Genomic DNA, 15757 nt, shown 5'->3' on the forward strand with positions numbered 1-15757 from the left:
AATACTAATATAGGGATTTAGAGATTCAACTGCAACTCCAAGGATTTTTTTATTGCCTAATAAGATTAGAAGCTTCAGAGAATAAAGGGCTGTAACTTTGCATTTGTATTTGCAAGGAACACCCTGAGGAATGCCCATGTGCAAGTGAAAGATCCAATTGTTTTACCTCTTCATTAGAGAGCTGGGTAAGGGTTTCTTCAGGGGCCAGAGAACATGAAGCTTTTGTTTCATCATCTGAATCTTTTTGCTTCTCTTCCTTTCTCTTGCTAAGCCTTTGCTGATCATCTTCTTCCTAAAAATCAGTGGCCAATAGAGAATACATAGAAAATGGGATTCAATTTTGCCATAGTAATCATGACATCAGCTTTCATGATAAACTAAGCTATAAAGAAGACAGTGAAAAAGATTATTTCAGTTAAAACCCAGTGTTTAGCACATAAATGTTCTTTTAGTTAATAAATATAGTGTTCATTTCATAAGGCACCCAAACTGACTTAAATGAGAACTTACTTTGCAACTTTAGTGGCCAATTCATGTTCTAGAATGATTTTATTCAAAAAGCATATTACCTAGATCAAACCCCTAATTATAGGGATTACCAAGTAACAAAACTAGCTGGTACACTGGCTATTGCATAGAATATATATATATATATAAAATATATGTACATCCATAAAGAATTCATTAACAGCCATTACACGAGCATGCACGTTTATAACAAAACGTGAAATAGGAAGTGCTTGATCACTAAATGACGGACTGTAAGGAATCAAAAAAAAGACATAATGGATCACTAAGTCATAAGTACATACACAATCATAAGATAATTCTAAATGAAAGTCTTAATTTATGTCTAGGATATGTACTGGAAGACTGAAAAAACCTAGAAAGAAGTGAAACTTGCTGACATCCTTAACCCAGATGTTTTGCAACACAGATGACTAGTTCTTCCTCCAAGATTAATTTCTGGATATTCTTCCCTTTCTATTTAACTATTGGCAACATTAAAGTTCCTACATACATCAATATTAAAATACTTGTCCAAATGGAGCCTGTTGTAACTGCCAGCTGTCATTCAAAGGGGAGATTTCTGTTAAAACTGTCAGTTCCCATTTTTTGAGCTATTACCACACTTGCCTCCAACACGTGATTTCCATACCTGTTACACCACAGTAAACCTACAGCATTACAAAAAATGAAAGGAAAAAGAGGAAAGCAGCAGGTAACCTGATCCTTTTTTTTCAGCTCTTCCACCTGCCGGAGCTGCTCCGAGGTGAGCACGATTTCCATCCTCTGCATGTCCCTCATCAGCAGCCGCTGGGACTCCAGGAACTGGTCATTGGCTTTCTGCCACGTGTGTTTCAGCTGGTTGTGCTGCTGCCTCTCTTGCTCTAGGAGATGGCAAACTATGCAAACAGAGAAAAAATTCTTCTGAACCACAAGTGTTTAAATATCTTTCCGAAGAGAAGCATTTTCAGGAATAAAAGTAATTATTGTTATAATCAAGAACAGTCAGGCTTCGTTCAACAACTCTTTAGGATAATAATGTCTTATTTCAAATACCATTTTCTTAATTTCCAAACTCGGCTCATGATTAGGGATGTATTACTGACAGTTCAAGATTTCCCAGTGAGAAGACTAATGCCTCAAGTTCATTCACGAATTCTAATAGTTTTGGGGTTTTTTTAGTGCTGGGTTCAGAAGACTGTCTTCTACATCCCTCTTTACTTCAGCAGCAGGTTCTGGTTTCCAGTCCTCTGCAGTGACTCTGGGCTGTAGTGCCCTACATGGATGTTTGCACACTCACTCCAGCACTCAGCACTGACAGACCCCAGGGAGCCAGGTCTACACATTATGGAAATAATGCTCATAATTATGCACAAACACACACCTAAAATCACTTCAGCAAGAATGAAGCTCACGATGCTTTAAGAACTTAGCAGATATTCAACAACAAGCCTTGAGGGAATGAATGACTCTGTTGTTTTTCTGTCATAAGGGAACTCCATATTCAACTCTTCTTCAAACATTTTAAGGCCCTTCACATTCATAAGTGTTGCTTCCCTCTCCCAATTTCTTTTAATCAAGTTCAAGTAAGAAGTGATAAAAGAATTAACAGCTCCATTGGGTTTTGCATCCTCGGTGGAAGAGACTCAAAGGACTATTATTAGGTAGCTATTGGGTATACCTTCATGCAGCTCCTTCCTCAACTTCTCTGCATCTTCTTGCAGGACTGATTTTTGTGTGTTGAGAACAGCCACGTACATCTCCAAGTCTGTCCTACATGACTTCTCAGCTTCCAAATAATGGTTCAGTTCTTTAACCTGAACAAGAAGAGGGAAATAACCAGCTCAGTGGGGGAACACTCTCAGACATTTCCTTCTTGTTAGAAGTTACAGTGCTGCCTGTTCAGGTAATGTACAGGTGCTGAAGGACCAGTTTATTTGCAGAAATCACAAATATTCAACTACCAGTGTGTGTAAGTAGTGCCTGTATTTACTTCTGAGTAAGTTACTCATTAAAAATCTGCTAAGTCAAACCTACCAGTGTATCACAGCTGGAACAGCTGGAACACAGCAGCAGCAGCAGCACTGACCACAGAGATGGTAAAAAGGCAACTATCTCGGGAAAGCAGGCAGTGAAGTGATCCTTTAATCAGTGCTGATAGCCAGGAACTAAATAGGTGATAAGTGCTGATAAACCAAGAACTCCTTAGTTCAAAATAGAGTAGTCATAGTAGTCCAAAAAAATGATTACGAGGCAAAGGAAAATCTGTCAGCAAAGAGCAGTTATATCAAGAAATACTGAAGAAATATATTTGGATTTTTTTCTTCTTGTTTTTTTTTTAATAGCAAAGCTAACAAAGAACTGAAACGAGTGTCCTGCAGAATCTCCAGTGAGAACCTTTTAAGACAGGGTTACATAAACATCTGTCAGATGTGATGCTTGGAGAAAAGGATCCCATCTTGGAACAAGGAACAAATTGAAAGATTTCGTTACAGCACTATTCAGTTTTATGGTTTGCTGAGTCAGAAATCACAGGAGGTTTTATCTAAGAGGAAACCAAAGCCTTCAGGCAATTCCTAACTGGCTCCACAGAGCTGCTGCTCATCTTCCTCAGCACAGCACAGGATGCACTGACACCAGGCCAGGGCTCAGGACAGCCTTGGGCTGTGACTGCCACTGATGGTGGGGACAGCTTTCCTGCCCTAGGACACCAAGTCTTCCATCTGCTAGCCTTTAAAGCCTTTGAAATGGGAAAGTCTGACTCTGTGGCTGCAAATGTGACAATAACCTAGAGGCCAGGTGGTTGGGAGAGGTGCAAAGCAGGTATTTTTCTAGAGCTTTTTCTATTACTAGTAGACCTGAAGCTGTGCACTTTATTCTAAACACAGATCCCCCACACACACTGCAACTCTCAAAACAGAAAGATGCAGAAATGTATATAGGCCAAACATGACATTTGAGCTACAGGAGACAAGAGGGGCACGAAGAGTTTCCCAATACACTTTTTTCTCTCTTATAAAATTTGACTTGTCTGCATCAGACTAGCACATTGCAAGATATAAATCAGGATCCAGTTAGAGCTCCACCTCACCTCTGATGCTGCTTTTATTTTTTCTTCAGCTTCTGCCAGTTTCTCCTTTAGGGCTGCAATCTCTTTCTCCATGGGCATCACAACCGAGCGCAGCTTCTCGGCATCTTCCTGAGCCTGAAGTTAAGACAATAAATTGTAATAAATCATCAGAATTTTCACAACAGTTCCCATTACTGGAGACATTTAGAGAAAATCTCTACATCAACAAAAAAAGCTGACTAAACTTCCACTTTCAGTGCTCATCTTACTGCTATTTATTCAGTTCAGCAGCCATCTCTGTGACAATAGGCTGATACTACTCCATTTACAGAAGGCAACTAAATTTTAAATCTATGTATGGGTTAGGCCACAAATACCTGTTTTAAAAGGGAATTTTAGCAAATCGATCACTCTTGATATCTGGGAGAAAATGTATGGATCAAGCACTTTAAAAAATGTGTGCTTTTCTGTTATTAAAGGCCTAATTGTCCCACAACCTCCTGCCACATAGCACATATGAAAAAATCCCAAAGAAGTGCATGATGATGTACTGACCATGCAGTTACTTACTGAAAAAGTTAAAAGCAAATGGAGCTGCACAGTAATGGCTAGTGTACCTTAGTTCTCTTTTAGAAGATCACTTTTCAACTTTACTACTGACACAGCATCAGGTTTTGGTGTTACTGTACTGAATATTTCAAACTATATATAGACAATTTATCCCATGATTATTTCAAAAAGTAGTTCTGAGAAGATCAAAGAGCAACAGATTAGAGGACTGTTTCAAGGAAAGGGGAAAAAAAAAAAAAAAAAAAAAAAGGAAAGACAGGTAAAAATAGCAAGAATCAAAATGAGAAATAGCATTCAGGGTTCAAATCCAGAACTCTACATTAATGTGTGGCCCTGACATCCCCATTTCTTAAATGCTCTGCCTTTCTTCCATGGAAAGTCTGCACTACAGACTTTCCAAGTGAAAGGAGCAGCTCCCACAGACTCCCCAAGAGCCAGCAGAACACTCAAATACTCCCTGCAGTAAAACTCTTCAAGGCACAGAGAATTCCAGCATTCTCATTCGGGCTGGCTTTGTGCACAAGGCTCAGAAGGCTCAGTTGTTCTCTGTCTTCTACTGGAAGAACTCAGCAGGGGAGGGAGGGCAGGGAACTGTGTCCCAAAGCTGAAGTTTCAAAAGATGACACCTTTCATAACCTCATCAGCAAAGACAGACAGTAAAAGATAACACTCATGTCTGGTTTTAAAACTAGACTAGAATGCAGGCTTTAGAGGTTTGACTCGTTTGACTTTCAGTTTCTGGTGAGCTCATTGACAACTGTATTCAGAGCAAGACTTTCAGGAAGAGAAATAGAAAATATTTTTAAACATCAAAGTTTTCTAACTTAAAATTAATAGACAAAATATATCATTGAAATACCTGTCAATTATATAAAACACTACAATTTTAGAGCTTTACAAAAAATCCTGAACACAACACAAAATTAAATTTCTTTAAGTTTCATTTACTTCTGCTACATTTTGTCACTGCTGGAGTACCAATAAAAGCCGTGAGGAAAGCAAGGGACGTCACCCGGCAGTGAATTCAATAGCAGGGACATGTGACTGTCACACACACACCCAGACCCTGCTGCTTGCAGCCAGCAACTCAACAGTCACATTTTTCAAACAGATGGGAGCAGGAGTTCCACTTCAGACAGTGCTTTGTATTTCATTTATCATATCAGTTCTGTTCATTTAATGCTACCTATAGCTGTTTTATATGGACTAAATATAACCCAACATTTTCTGGAGTGTTGAAGATGTTCTTTTCTAATTATTCATGATAACTGCAGCAATATTTCACTGCCAGCCTGGTTTCAGATGGCTCAACACAGAATACAGAGCAACAAATGTGCCTGTGTTGGAACTAAGCAGTTCAGAGAAGCAGTCAGAAAGTTCTCTGAAAGCAAAACCAGACTGAGAACAGCAACCAACTGGAAAGACAAAACTGTATCACATTCCACATACAGGAAAATTACTCCAGCTTTTACTGCTTGGTAAACAGAGCTGAACTTTGGCACTGTGGTTGCAACATATCGTAAGGATCCCTATTAAAGGTCAGTGTGATCTTGAGCTAAACACTCAGAACAGCCTCTCTCTGCTAACAAAAGGAGTGCTGGGCCCTAGGTCTTCTCTTGGACATAAAAAATCACTGAGACTCCAAAATCGAGGTTAAAGCTCCACTCAAACCTTTCAATAAAATGAGAATATCTGTTGTGCTGTAAAATGCTACTTAAAGATACTGTCACATGTGGCAAGAGGTGTCACAGCACCAAATTTCCTGTGCAAAGAGGTGTTATTCAGACTCTTCCAGAGGTGTGATCCTTAAAACGTTTATTTCCTTCTAGCTTTTTATTAAACTTAGCTTGGCTGTCAATGGCCACAGTTTTACACATGATCAGCTCATCTCTACTCATTCTTTAACCAAAAACCAAGCACCCAAACCACTTCTGCCCCAGCAAAACCTGCTGTCCCCAGCACAGGGGCTGCAGAACACACTGTGAGGGACCTGCAGACCACAGCAGGAATATGACTCTGTGGAGAGATAATGCTAAAAATGAGTCCAAGTCATTTTCAGAGGAACAAACACCTGACAGGAGAAATCCCAAGTAACATTATACCTGAGCTTGTTCCTTAAAAATGAGACAAGCGGAAAACACACAAACACAATTCAAAGATTTCTCTTTAAAGCAGGACTAAACCATTTAAAAGTCCTCTAAATTTATCCCACTGTTCTTCACCATTACCAACAACAATAGCTTGCTGTAGATCAGATTTTATGGCCAACTCTGATTATTCTCCCCTTCCAATTTCCCCTCTCCTGACTGGAAGCACACTTCCTAACAGGAGGCTTGTCCTTTCCTGCTTTCTCTGCACACAAAATACCTGCTCTGCAGACTTCTTCTACTCAAAGTTTGACACAACTGTGCTAAGAAGAGTATTTATATTCCTCACAGCTCCAACAGCAAAACAGATCCTTTCTTGAACAGAAAATGACTAAAAAAAAGCCAAGTCAAATTTTGCCAGTGGCCAAAGTTTGGGCACAACTCATCCCCACCTAGTTGTTGTCCAGGCTCAGCCCAGTCACTACTCAGCAGTGAACGTGCAGGGAAGTACATGCTGCTGTGGTAGATTGCTTTGAGCTTCTGTGAAAACAAAAAAACCCAGACCTACTTGGTATTACAACCCAACAGGAAAATAGATTTTTATAAATCACCAGCAAGTTTTCTGAAAGATTGATCACTAAGCAGGCACATTAATCATTAGGTCAAGGTTTCTACCTTTTTTGAGTTGGGAAGGGAGATTAAGAATACAGCTATAAAGTTTTCTTAGAAATCGTTGCTTTATGATAAGGAACACACAAATTCTCTAAAGAAATTATCAATTTGCAGCCTGAAATATATTTACATGGAAAAGCAAAACAGCTGCTTCCAGACAAGGACATGGGTTCTACCAGACATGCTCTTTCTGACAAAAGAGAATGTAAAGATGGAGTATAAGCATTGCTGGCTGCAAATGCTATTTTGCATGAGGAATTGATCACAAGTCTTCAAATAACACATCCCAAGTGATCAAGAAAATGCCTCTTTTCACACTGACTGCTGACACATGAATATTCATTATTTTGCTGGCCAAGCACACCTTTTTATGGGCTTGGGATGTTTGTTTGTTTTTAGGTAAAATTGAATGTCTTTTTGCTAATTTTGATCTAATTCCTAGTCTCCTTGAGGAAAAGCCTCACTGGTTTAATAATAACAAAGAAGATTAAAACCTCATGCAAAGCAGTTTAAACAATTATTTCAAGCTGCACTCTGAAAACCAGATTTCCCCCTCCCCCTCCTATTACATAAGGTACATGTTCCTCTGCTTTACAGGCCTACAAAGTTTTCCAATCTCCTATTAACCAGAGATTAATAAACTGATCACCTTTTCGTTTAGGATCACCAGGGATATTTAATTCCCTTTTAAAGGACTGTAGTTGAAAATGCTATTTATCTGCTATGCTAAACTGCTCTACTAAAGGCACTGAGTTTAGGTGAGCTGTGCTGCCATGTCAGCAACTTGCAATTTCAACGTACATGATTAGTAAATTCAGATTAAAAATCTGAATCAGTTGAGAGAGATTGTTTTCTGGAAGTGCTTATTGGCATTTAGTTGGGAGTGCAATGCCAGGACTTTTACACTATGAACTCTTCATCTTCTGGGTTGTTTCTACAAGACTCACCACACTGATCCAGTTTTGAACCTCCATTCAGATTCAACCAAAGTCTTTTTTTCCTTAATAAGACTAAAACATTTTCTTAAAACCAGTGTATGTCTTACAAATTCAGTGGGATTAGAACAGGCTTTGCCCTGACTCTTACCTTTGAAATTAGGGCTACATGAAGGGCAGTCCCACTTAACACTGACAGCATTAATGCAGCAACAACCAGCAACAGTCATGAATCTCTTTCTAAGTCTCAGAAAAAGAATTCCATTTTGCAACACTAATACTGATAGCTTGCTACAACATATTAAAAATAGCTAAAATGTGCCTCATGTGGAATGTTTGTGATATTCCATACTGCATTCCTTCTGCTGACAGCAAGCAGGAACAAGGACATGCAGTGATGTGGCAGATTATCAGATCTGTTAGGCTACTCCTTCATTGAATGTAGGTTCAATCACTACTTTAAAATTGTCTTAGAACACCTTGAAGACCAAGGTAAGCCTGCTGAGATGAGAAATTAATGAAAATGCAAGTTATTATAATAAAAAAAACAAAGATTATAAAGCACTGATCTATTATGACGGGCTCAATTTCCTTTCCTTGTCTGAAAGGAAACACATCAAATCTTCAACTTCAACCTTCTTGAAAAAAATGAAAATCAAAACTCAATACAAGGCACCTCAATCTACTTCTATTAACTTTTCTTAGTTCATAGAACTTAGATCTTTGAAAACCTACAACAGTATCTGTCCATACTCCAGAGCAATTATTTTTCATCATCTAGAGCCTGTCGTTTTGTGACAGCAAGGTTCTGTACTTCCTAGGGAGGCAGCAGTACTGAGGCTTACTCTAGAGAAAGAGGAAAGACATCTTAGGTATTCTGAGGTTTTTAATGGGTACTTTAAGTTTTTAAGACCTGGCAAAAGAAATAAAGGTACAGAAGTGTAAAGGAAACTTTATAAAACTGCAGTCAATCCAGGAAAATCTAAAGGTGGTTTTACTTGAGCTCATTTGACACTATGGCAAGTGACTTTACAAGGCTACTTGCTTTTACGAGCTGAAGGCAAAACATTACCATCTTCTCAGGTGCAATTCTCTCACTGAATCCACATAATTAGGAACAAAACCTTTAAGGCTTCAAATGGATTAGGTCATGATGACTTCCATGAACAAAGGCTAGCAGTTGGCAGGAGCAGGCTGTGTGAATTGCTGAAGAATTACAGCAGGCATAGGAATGAACCCATGTGTGACCCCACAGGCCTATCTTCGAACAGAAACTGAGGAACTCCATTCCAATGTACCTTTTTCATTTCATTTTCTAGGTTTTCTTCCTCCTGGCCTTCGGAGAGTCGCCTCCTTAACTCTGCAATTTCCCGCTCCATGTTTTCTCGGTACTGGTTCCACTGAGCTCGCTCTTGCTCCATCCTGTGGTGATACTGGAGCTCATAGTCACGAACAGTCTCTAGAAAACAGCATTTTCAAAACTTATTTTCAATGTAAGTTAAAGAACAGAGCTTTAGGAACTCCATCTCCAACCACTCAGTGATTTACTATAATTAATCAAAAGTAGGACAACGGTGAGCTCTCCCTTCCCTTGGACTCCTTCCCCAAAACCCAAATGTAAGTAAAAAATCGAAAGGAACTGAATTTCAATTAGTACCATCACCAGAACACAAAGAAACAAGCCCCCAAAACTGTGCAACTCCTAATTTCAAGGTAACATACATGACTAACATCCTGTTTAGCAGCACATTTTGTACCTCCAAGCACATCATCCAAACAAATGACCATTAAAAAGGTACTCCAAAATGCAAAGAAATTCAAACTTCTTGCATAGCTTGCATTGCCCCACGATTAACACTACCCCTCTGAGGTCAGGAGCTGTCTGTGTTTACACAGGGACAGCAGCTGGCACAGCTGAGCCTTAATCTAGGTTCATGTATCTGTGTAGATCACAAGTAAGCAGACATTCATGTACTCAATATACAGGAAGGTTTGTCTGTACTGGGTGAAAAGCATAATGAGGTGATGGAAAAACTGCCCAGTTTCAGACTCAGGATAGAGTGATCCTGTTTGTGGACCTTTAAGAAAACAGACATTTGTGGCAATAGTCTGTTCCCAGGTCATATCCTTTTGTTCATTCACTTTGTCTCAGAAATGTCAACAGCTGTGCAACATGCAAATATAACAAGGAATAGATCAGAACTATCCAGAAAAAAAACACCCAGGACTGAGAGAGCAGCATGTGCAGTCACTACCCTGGGGGAAGGCCCATGTGAGTACTGGAGAGACACCTGACTGTGAGAGCAGAACTGTGCTCACACAGAAGGAAAAAAGAGAATCATGCTGGCAGCTTAAATCTGTTTTGACTTGTCAAATTACAGGCATCATACTTCTCTTCATGGAAGGATGAGGTATCACACGCATAGTCCCTCAAAAATGCTTTGCATATACATGAGGTTCCCATGGCCATGAGTTCTAAATTCTGTCCTCAAGTTGACAATAAAAACCCACTAAGCTCCTTTTCACAGCCTTGGGAACTATCCTTCATCCAGCCCTTCAGCAGCTTTCCCAAGCCATAACAATTATCCATATTCTGTGGAAGAGCAGACACAAATCCCTAAAGACACCAGGGTGGCTGATCTCAGCAGCTTGCCTGGCTGTTACCTTTCATGATGGCCTGGAGTGAAGCCACTTCTTCTTGCCACTGCCTCTTGACCTCATCGATGGCCTCCTGCTTGGTGGTCTCTGACACGGTGGCTATGGCCTTGATGTTCTCCATTTCAGCGTGGGCTTCCATCAGCTGGGTCCGCAGCTGGCCCAGGTCATCCTGGGCTGCCTGCAGCACTGCATTCTGTCTTTTCAGGTCCTCTGAAAGGAGGATTACATACATTTAGCTTGATTATAAGTTCAATCTGAAGTGTAGCCCTAGTTGCTATGGCAAAGAACAGAAGGGAGTGAAGGAAGCACTGGTATTAAAACATCTACCTGTGAGGACTGAACAAATGTTGGCAGGTATCTTCAGGGAATGCTATTTCTTGACTTTGCTTGCCCTTGCCTTTTATTAAAGAAGTATCTTCTGTCACGGATGCAGACACAAAGCACACACTAGATGTAATTAGGATCAATATACCTGATGAAAGCGGACTGTGCTTTTCATCAGCTCTTATTATTTAACTCATTCTGGTAATGAATCTGGAAAAGGAAAGAACAGACTGGAAAACAGTTTTTCTCCCATTTCTGGCACTGACTTGGTTCTCAGTTTGGATGGAACACTTCATATTTCTCGAACAGAAACACTCCGTGACCACTTTGGAGAGCCCACATAAGAAAACTATGCAGCCTAATTTGCCCTTTACTGAAGACTTTGGTAAAACTGAGCTTCTACTAAGAAAAGGGATACATTCAATGGAACTCCCACTACTTCTCTAATTGTTGCAACTATAAACAGAAATTAAACTAATTTTGTATTATCCTCCTGAGTTCTCAGCTAATCCAAAACAAACAGATCTGGAAGACATGTATAATTAATTCCGAAAGCACTAACACAGAATATGTGTTTTATGCCCACATAGCCTGTTTCAATGGCAATCACTTTTAGCAGAGACATCTGGCCAGTACACAACCCAAACCAAGCTATCTCCATGTATTTCCCTCAGGGTCAAAAAGCTGAATCAATCCTGGTGCTCTCGCCCCCAACAGAGAATATGGAACCCAGAAATAATCAAGTACTTAAAAGGACATTAATCCTTGTATTAAAAATGAAGACTCTGCAGCCATTAATATTCTTAGTTTTCAAATGACAGTATTAAAGATGGGTTCCAACAGCCCCAATGCACATTTAGGAAAGGGTCTTGGAGACAAGGAGGGAAAAGTGTTTTGGGGGGGTAAAAAAAAGAAAAGTAATTGCTTGTCTATTCTCCTCTGGTGCCCTTTCACTTCAGTACACATAAAAGTTGGGGTGTTTTTCCTTCCCCTATCACAATTTATTTTCTATTTTTTGACCATACCAAAATGGGAGAATTATTGCTGATCTCATCAGTAGTGTCTTGTATATAAAATTTCCTTTCATCCAGCCTTAGAAACACAAGTAAATAGGTTTGCTGTATGATCTGATCTTCATTATGCCTGTTGTATTTCTGCTCTCATAAGCTCATACAGCAGCTGCAGTCTTAATGCATTATGGTTTGGCTCTGCTTTCATATGTTAAAGACAGGAAAATCATCAGAATTAGAAATAAATCAATCTGGCTCTCAGAACAGCTATCTCTACTCTCCAATCCTTCATCAGATATTTGAGCTCATATGGTTCAAATTTTCCTATAAATTGTGTTATTGAAATAGATGCCCTTGGCTGGTATTAAAACTTTTATAACATTTGCCTGCTTACAGCCTACTTCTGATGGAAATTTAAGACAAATAAATGCTACATAAAAAAAAGGCCACAGAGTACAAAGAGCACAGCATCCAGGCTATGTCTTTCCATTTAGCAGATCAGCTCCTGCTCAGAGAGTACACCCTGAATTCAGGAAATTAGTATTAAAACTCACTGCTGGTGTTTCTGCATGGACATCAGTTTGCTCTGGCTCCTGTCCATGAGGCAAATCTTTGAATTTAATTCTAAAAGTTCATTCTAGGAAGCTCAGTAGCCACCTATTGAATCTCTTACATTCTTGTTATGACTGTTTAAAAGACTGTGCTTTGTACAGGGATTATTTGAAGATGAAGTTCAATAAACCTTAGAATAATTCAGAGAATTGAGGACTTACCTTCCTTAGCCAGGTATAACTCCTTAAATTTTGCTCTCTTTTGATTAAATTCTTGCTCAAGTTGCTGCTTTGTGCGCAGAAATTCTGCATTGACCTTTTCCAATTCTGCAACCCGTTGTAGAAGAGCATCTAAAAATAAAGCAGAAGATAAGGTACATCACTAACAGTTATCCAGACATCCCATTCTCCGAGGCTGAGGTTTGGGGCTTACTCTTTTTAAAATATCTTTACTTGTTAGCTCTGCTTTTGCCTCATGATCGTCAGGAAAACTAGCCAGTCCTTTAAGGAACAAAGGAAGGTAAGTTTACTTCAACTGTAGCACCAAATTCTAATTAAGCATCTCTGGGGAATTAGAGGGAACGTGGCAGGGAATTCTGCAGAAAACAGTCTTCCAAAGAAAACCACAATTTGGTATATACAACAAAGGAAGAAATAGAAATAATTCTGGTAATGTTTTTTTTCCCCTGGGAATTTACTCACGAGGCACAGGGAGTGTGTGAGGGCTGAGCAACAAAGCACCAAGTGCTCAAAGGCTGAGGTCAAAAAGAAGTGACAGCAGCTCAGCCAACAGCTATGAAAGGGCAAAGCACAGGAAACCCTGTAAGCCAAAAATTAGGTGCCATTATCAATCCAGTCTTCAGTTCTGCATGTTAACCAAAAGAGGAACCAGATTACATCTAGAGAAGTTTGCTAGAGGATGACCACAATCTAGAGAAGTAACTGATTGTAAGATCAAACTCTCCTCATTTCCAGCAGGTAAAAATCCCCAAGGGCACACATACATCACACTGTTTTCCAGAATTTACCATATCAGCCCTTCATCTGGTGCTACAACGAAAGAAGGAAGAGTAGGAAGACTACAAAGACTGTTACAACATGCTTATTATTGAAAAACCCCATATGATACCACTGTATGATGCTATAAAGACCCCATACAACCACCAACCTATCTGCATGTACAGTATCAACTTCTTTGCATCTCAAAGATCTGCTGTAGGTGGCAGTTTTATCTTGCACACCTCAGAATTCAAATATGAAACAGAAATAAAGGACAGATGAGCCAGAACAAAACCCATCTCCCTGCTGCAATGCACTGGGGAAAAAAATGATCCTCTAACTGAATCTCTATGTGTTCTGCAAAAGCATTTTGTGGACATGTTCCAACTCTGCCTTGCAAAGCTGAATCACTTCAGTTATAGCCTCTATATAGCACAGACTAGATACACAAAATATTGATCCATCAGAGGTGTTTGTGTATCCCATCCAACACCTCCCACCACGACCAAGTAGTGAAAACACAATACAAAGACTATGAGACTTCAGCATCAAACATTTAGACTCACAAACAGCTGGAATCAGCTCTACAGCTTGCAGTGGTAAAACGCTGGATGGGCAATGCCACTGAGATGGGAGAGTTATTTTTGGTACCAGATGACGGAGAGTAAGAGCAGACACAAACAAAAGGACCTTTTAAGAGCACAGGTATGTTTTGCTGGTTATAAGAGCTTATGATGTTACAAAATACAGCACTTAATCTGTTCAGTTCTGTACTGAATAAAAGATATATGCATATTAGGACTGATGAAATTTTAATGTTGCTTTTTTACAAAAATCCTAAATTTGGCTTTTTTATCACCTTAAATACAAACACATAGGTTTTTCTGGCCAGCAACCCCCATGTGGGTAGTTCAAAGCCAACTGCCCAGGAGTGTTCTCCAGAAAATGAAAGGAACCTGCAGCAAAGACACACTGAGAACAAAGCTTCAAGTGAGTTCAGAGAGTGCCTGGATCAAAACCGGGGACAAAACAGCACACGTGGAACCAGGTCTGTGTAGGAAAAATGCTTCCCAAGGTGAAAGGGTTGCCTTTGATCTCTTGCTGAAGTCTTGCAAAGGGAAAGGCTTTGCCTGTGCTTCCACTCCCCCCAGTCCTGTGCAGGGCGATGCAGAGCCACCGTGGCACCTCCTGCTCCACATCCCATGAACAGCCATGCTGGCCCTAAGGAGCTGGCTTCGAGCTCAGCTCCAGCTCCTCAAGGAAGCTCCTGGAGGCACTAGAGCCTAAGGGAGGTGTGTGCCAGGGGCAGGTGGCTGCACTGTCCAGATCCAGCCAGGCAGCTCTGCATCCACAGGTACCGTCCTGGAGCCACATGCACACATTCCAGCTGAACAAGGAGGAATCAGGACATCACTCACCTTGCACACACTCTTTTGAAGACCACACGAATAAACTGTTTCATTCTACAGTTAGTGATTCTGAAAGTTAAATCAACTGTAGATATCAGTCAACTCTCCTGCCCCCAAAGATCACTCGAGCACTCCTTGTTTACTCGATTCCCTTTCCATCTTCCTTCAGCAGAGAGACAGCAGCAGCTGTGCTGCTGCTCCCATCAGAAAGTGCAAAGCAACCAAGCTGTATTTCTTCTGAAGGTGTGAGCTGCTTCTGCTGAGGATGGAAGGGCAAGAGGGCACCACAAGAGCATAATGTTCAAGTGCTTTAAGCTGAGGAAACAACAGATTCATCCTTTTTAAATCCTCCTGCCCAAACACAAGGAGGGGGGGGCAGAGCCACCAAGAAGGAAATTAAATTTAAATATTTACATTTTTACCGTATCCCCCCCTCTCTGCAGCCTGTCAGTTATGTCTAAAAAGTAATAAATAAATAAATAAATAATCAACCCCTGCCACAGCTGAGCTCTGGCACCTGTCAGGGCCAGCTGCAGACACTGAAAAAAACAAGCAGTCTAAGATCTCAACTGCAGGTCATCCATCACTGCAACTGTGCATTAACACTACTCTTTCGATTCTATACTAAGTTTAAAGTGGTTTTACCACCTGCGCTACATATACAGCTCAGGACACACATCAGCACATCCCCAGTGCAGTGAGACAAGACACAGACGTGAGGACAATAGGCTGTGCAGGTCAACATCAACCCCCTCAAATGCACCTGCATAAGAAATAAAAGCAAAAGAAAGTTTATTTTCTGAGACACCCTAACAACTACCACCTTTCTGCTAAGTGATTAAGTTTACAAAGAAATTATTTTCTTCTTCAGAGGTATAATTTGTACAAAAGCCATACAGACACTTCCCAAAATGCAAGTGTGATCCCAAGCCCAGACTGCCAGGCACAGGTACCCTCGGGCTACA

At 40.3% G+C, this 15757-nt stretch overlaps 1 protein-coding gene across 1 annotated transcript in view; it reads right to left on the minus strand.

The window, feature by feature from the left end:
* RABEP1 (rabaptin, RAB GTPase binding effector protein 1) overlaps nt 1-15757 on the minus strand; it is a 47164-nt gene that overhangs the window by 16399 nt on the left and 15008 nt on the right. The window contains exons 2-8 of the mRNA XM_039562791.1: nt 12607-12735; nt 10506-10709; nt 9140-9300; nt 3599-3712; nt 2189-2324; nt 1228-1406; nt 167-292 (exon numbers count right to left, since the gene is read on the minus strand). Coding sequence (XP_039418725.1) covers nt 167-292; nt 1228-1406; nt 2189-2324; nt 3599-3712; nt 9140-9300; nt 10506-10709; nt 12607-12735 — 1049 coding nt within the window. The remainder of the gene's footprint in view (nt 1-166; nt 293-1227; nt 1407-2188; nt 2325-3598; nt 3713-9139; nt 9301-10505; nt 10710-12606; nt 12736-15757) is intronic.

Source organism: Corvus cornix, chromosome 19, assembly GCF_000738735.6.
Source record: "Corvus cornix cornix isolate S_Up_H32 chromosome 19, ASM73873v5, whole genome shotgun sequence".
Taxonomy (NCBI): Eukaryota; Metazoa; Chordata; class Aves; order Passeriformes; family Corvidae; genus Corvus; species Corvus cornix.